This window comes from Pecten maximus, chromosome 13 (genome assembly GCF_902652985.1).
Source record: "Pecten maximus chromosome 13, xPecMax1.1, whole genome shotgun sequence".
Taxonomy (NCBI): Eukaryota; Metazoa; Mollusca; class Bivalvia; order Pectinida; family Pectinidae; genus Pecten; species Pecten maximus.
In genome coordinates, this window is record NC_047027.1 from 33,387,791 (window position 1) to 33,393,632 (window position 5,842).

Below are 5,842 nucleotides of genomic sequence, written 5' to 3' on the forward strand. Positions count from 1 at the left end.
ATGGCGGCCATCTTGGATTTCGGACCAATCCAAATAATAACAACACTTGGTCAGGGCTATCTCAGGATCATTCTAGGCAAGTTTCAGCTCAATCCCACTAGCGGAACTAGAGAAGAAGTTTAAAATGTGAAAAGGTAACGGTAGGCGCACGGCGACGGATGAAGCAAGATGATTATAGGTCATTCTGACCTTTCGGGTCAGATAACCTAATAAGCCCGATTAAGTATTTAGGCTTTGTTTGCTGTTGTCCCTTTAAGGGAGAACCAAATTAAAAACAGACGTTCACAAAAAAAACCAAGAAACCAATGCAATGCTGACCATGGCGACAGTCTTGAATTACTTACTAACCCTCAAATAACACTTGGTCACGACCATCTCAGGATAATTGTAGGTACGTTTGTGTTGAATTCCACTAGTGGAACTTCAGCAGTTTATAATAGGTATTGTTCAGGAAAGTTATGATTTCAAAATCATGGTATAAAATAGCTGCCGTGTCAAATTTGTTCGTAAAGCCTTAAGAATAACACTTTTTTTGTCTTCTCTTTCTTATCTCTACCAATCTTCATCTCAATTACACTAATGGTACTGGAGAGGAAGTTTAAAATGTTTATTTCACGACCAAGGCGGCAGTCGGATTGCAGACCAACCCGAAAATAACACTTGATCAGGTCAATATCGGGATTATTTCAGGCCAGTTTGAGCTAAACCCCATTGTTGGAACTTGAAAAGTTTTAAGTGTGAAAAGTTTACGGACGGCGCACGATGTTACATAGATTTTATATCACAAGTTACTTTCAAACATTTCGTTGTTTACTTTTGAGTTATGAAATGGCTAAGACACAATATACTAACATCGAACTGCATAACAAAATGATTTCATCGCTTGTGTTCATATAAGCATTATTCATCGAACAAAATTTCTTTTTTTATCTCACATAATTGCTGTGGCAAGTTTCTCCATGCACGGCCTCAACACTGTTTTGTAACGTGACTCGTGGGGCACGAGATATATGTTGGGTCCACATAGATTGGTAATTAATTGGTTCCCATTACATCCAAAACCAGTTCCCTATAGAAAAAAACATAGTATACTAAAAAAAAATGTCATTGTACAAAAAGCATGTATATTGTATAAAAGGGTTTCAATAGATTTTTTCCGATGTTGCAAAGCGCCTAATTCTTTATTCATATTGTACGGGGCAATGATGGCACAATCGAACTTACAAGAGGCCCAGAGGGCTTGCGCCGTTCATCTGGATATTTCAGTGATAATGATAAAACACTCGTGTATCAAATGTTAAAATATTTCAAATATCGGGATCTGCCTCATTGTAGCATGTCTTGGTGTCAAAACTATAGCAAGCATTCAGCTTTTTGGATCCAGATGATATTCAAAGCAGTATACTTGAATAGGAAGATTTTCACTTCCTGTAGTTGGCTGAGGTCGGAATATGCACATCGTGTTTTATCAGAAACCTCTATTTCCCTTGTTGAACTTCTACCCTCCACTAGGCAGATCATTCGATTATTCATCATTGGTAACCTCCACACAGATATGCCGACCATGCTTAAATAACGTGCCTATCGGATGCTGCCCCATAACTGATTTTATAACTGCTACCACTATTGGTCGATGTCTTTCTGGTGTTCAAACATATCTGATAAATGGCAAGGTTTAAATGTTAAATTCCTCCATTTGGCGCATTCTCTCTGCCCCAGGGATCAGGCTAACTCCAAATTCAGTAACCAATCCACCAAAAAATGTTTAGGTCAAATTATGTCATATCTTTTTTAAAAAAAAGAGTTTTCTTACTTGGCTTTTGTTACCTTAGAGGTAGCTTACCTGAACGTCGGCCCTTAGAAGAAGGTGGGGTGCGAGTCCAAGTTGACGTGCCGCCACGACTGTCGCCCGACAGTGATTCGAATGGACGTCCCCGCAAGTTATAACGTGTCGGCAGTTTTGTTTCAAAGCCTCTGCCATTAAAAACTCCAGTTTTCGTACCTTTAAAAAGGACAAGATTGTAAGAAGATAAATCATGTTATCCCTTTGTTAAATTAATTGTCTTCAGGGATTTTCCTACGATTTTTCGACTGAATCGAGGTCCATTGAATTTGAAATTTCTAGTACCTTAGTATAGGTCTTTGTAGATAAAAAATTACTTCAATCATTCAAAACCTACTCCAAAATTTCAAACTTGGGATCTTATCTTTTCTCTTCTTTCTTAACAACTTTCTTCTTCCTAATGTCTCCCTTGAAAATGCCTCACTTTTGGCCTTTAGTTGAGCGTTCGCCCCTGTGAGGAAGGCTTTGGGTTCTGTCCCCTGGCCGAGACATACCAGAGTCTTTAAAAATGGTAGTTGCTGCTCCTGCTTGGCGCTCAGCAAATTAGGAGTGGGACGACTGGTTCGCCCGTTGTCAGTATAATGTGACCGGGTGGGGTGTGCTGCTGGGTGTCTTCGGCAGTATGGTTCAGTGAGGTAGCACTCTAAATCGGCAAAAGTTCCGGCCTATCACAAGGAGACATAACACAAACATACCGCAGCCTCCCAAAACACACATACGCACTCATCACACGCATACATGTCGCACGCACGGGAGGCCGTCCTTAAATGACCTTAGCTGTTAATAGGACGTTAAACAAAAGAAACCAAACCCAACCCCAAAATTGGGAATTTTCACAAGATTATTTTAGGGGAATGGGCCATTTTAACAATATCTTTAAGGATTAAACTGTCGTTTTTGGTGTCTATGGTCGATATAGATGCCAGAGCTTTGCAAACAAACGACCATAGACACCAAAAAGATAGTTTAATGCTTATATTTACATTCTCGACATATTTTTGTTTGTTTGTATTTTTGAAAATTAAAATTATGGTAGCAAATGGAACAGCCCATTTTTTCGAAATTCATTTGTCACGTGCAGATTGACTAACAAAAAAGTGCATTGAAATGATACGAAAAAAAAGAAAAACGAAGTAGTCCTAGGCTTTTTTTCCATACATGATTGTTTACGTTAGTAATTCCGATAGGTGAAAATATTCATGCGCGGCATGTCACGTTTTGTGTGTCAATTATGCTCACATAGACGGCAAATCTTTTTTACTTAGTTTATATCGTGGCTTTGCCACCAAAATGTAAATATATGATGTTTGAATGTATGAAACCAGTGCGTCCACATTACCTTGCTCCCAAGATGTTTAGACCGCGTTACGTTTTCCCAAAATATTTTACTGTGTTGCTGTTTCCTTATAACTTTGTAGAACGCTTGACCTCGTTACCTTGTTTCCTGTTAGTGTACATCCCGTCATATCATCACGTTTGATTGACACATCGTAGCCTTCAGGTATCCCTGGGTGACACCAGCGTTGTATTGGAGTATCCACATTGGCAAGCTGTTTCAATATGTAACTTTTATTTAGACTATTAACATTTGTATAAAATTGAAAAACGATCAAATATGATACAAACCAGAGTAATTATGGTCGATTAAACTTTAAAGGAATACAATACGACCCCCGCAGTCTTCATACTACACATATATATATATAATCCAAATCGAACATTTAAATATCAACCAATCGGAAGACGGGAAATGGCGGCAACTCCGTTTAAACGTGAAACCTAAATTACGGAAATGCGTATACAGATGGAGGTCTCCAAGAAAGCTGGGTCCACGTCCCGAGACTGGGTGCACTGGTGCTCTGCCCACATCGATTGTTTCGGAGGGTTATGATTGGTATGCGTTGGGTATTAGTGTAGCAGAAGGCTTTCACAGCAGCTCCAATTTGAGCCAACCTGTTTGCCGTGGGTTGCATCTCGTAATCTGGGGAAAGATGATCCTGGTGGTTGAAACACACCACTTTGGCTTCAGACTCCAGAGAGACAAGAGATAGTACGGGTTCTGTATTATCAATCGGCTGGTCACGCCGAGCCCGGGATATTATATCCAGAGGGCGGTGGCTTAGGGTCAATCGCGAGAGAATAACAATTTTCGCACAAACAAAATCGTATTCTTTCTCGAGTATATTACTCTGTGTAACCCTGACACTTCGGCGCTGGAGAGCCGCGCCACAAGCAGTGTCCCCTTTGTTGGGCTCCGAGGAGGGTGGGGTCACGAGTAGTGAATCACATAACTACTTACCATGTCTCAAATAAACCCAAAACAACAAAACCAAATCAAACCAAAATGATTATAACCTAAACAACACAACGTCCGAAACGACTTTCCCTCAGTATCTCCTTATATCAGCGAAGGAGACTGGGAAGAAAATATCATCGCTATCACCCATCATCATCCAAAAAACCATTAAAGGATGCCTTGGTACTGCCAAATTCGTCAAGCCCTTGAGATCGGCAGACCTCCTTGTTGAGGTTTTCCGCAAGCAGCAAGCGGATAATCTCCTAAAGTTGTCGGAATTCTCTGGGATCAGTGTCCATGTTAGGGCCCATCAGTCCCTCAATTTCAGCAAGGGGGTAATCAGATGCCCTGCTTTGCAGAACGACACTGACGCAGAGATTCTGCAATATTTCAAGTCGGAGAATATCCCGATCTCAGGTGAGGCTGATCAAAATAAAACGACAGACAGTAAAAACCAATACTTTTGTCCTCACGTTCGCCGTGCCAAACCTTCCTTCATCGGTAATGGTAGGTTACATGAGATGTAACGTCTCGCCCTACATACCGAATCCTCTACGATGTCGTAACTGCCAGAGATACGGCCATCATGAGGACAGATGCAGGCGAAGGGAGGTTTGCGAACACTGCGGACGAGAGGGCCATAACGACACGGATAGCTGTGATATTACCGGCAAACGATGTCCAAATTGCAAGGGCAACCACGCGGCGTCATCTCGAGACTGTCTTTCCTGGAAGAAGGAAAGGGAAGTTCTGCGGGTAAAGTATACCCGTAACATTTCCTTCCCTGACGCCAGGAGGGTGGTCGAGAGTAATGACCCCGCTGCGTTGTCATATGCATTTGTAACAAAATCAAAAACGCAACAAAACACAATCACTGTTAGCGATGCAAAGGTACAAGCCTACTTTGACAAGCCAGTTTTCGGTGCGGAGGTACCACCTTTGATGGACGAAAGGAATGACAATATTCTTTTCGGCTTGGCATCCCGTTTCAAGTCAGGAAGGGTAGCGTCTAAGACCACCTCAACATCAGTTAGACCTTCCAAGCCTGACGAAACGGCAGTTATCAAGACCAATATGCCAGCACCTCCAGCACATACACCTGTACGCCATGTAACTCAAACATCGAAGCCAAGGGTCACCCACCACAGACGGACTGTATCACAGCCGTCAGACCTTAACAAGATTGCTGGTAACACCAATAAACGACCAGCAACCACACCACCTCAAGACCAACAAAAACCGAAGGTAAAACTACACAGATTACCTTCCTTAAACAACACAAAGCCCAGCAAAGGCTCAAATGACCCTATCCATGGTCATAACAGGTACGACGTTCTTGCGGACGACAGTGAGTTTGGTAACAGCAATGCTGCTGTTACCAGACAACCTACACCAAGTAGTCCTGTCAGTCCAAAGAGCGTCCATCACGAACCTGGATAGTGGTCAGCAATACGAACAATTTTATCATACAATGGAACATACGCGGACTAAGGGCAAATTTAGAAGAGTTTCAAAATTTATCAAAAGAATTTAGACCTGCCTTATTTTGCCTGCAGGAAGTCATGTTAAAAAACCCAATTACTTTCAGAAATTTCTCGCTCTACAATAGCATCGCAACGGTAGGAAACAGAGGTGGCGCAGCTGTCGCTGTCCATAAAACTATTCCTCACAGAATTATCACGTTAAACACAAATTTACAGGCT

At 41.7% G+C, this 5,842-nt stretch overlaps 1 protein-coding gene across 1 annotated transcript; it reads left to right on the forward strand.

Annotated features, from left to right (window-relative positions):
- The first annotated feature begins 4,643 nt into the window (after positions 1 to 4,643).
- Positions 4,644 to 5,579, forward strand: LOC117340685. The gene has a single exon (XM_033902448.1). The coding sequence runs from the start codon at positions 4,644 to 4,646 to the stop codon at positions 5,577 to 5,579; it is 936 nt and encodes a 311-aa protein (XP_033758339.1).
- The last annotated feature ends 263 nt before the right edge of the window (positions 5,580 to 5,842 follow it).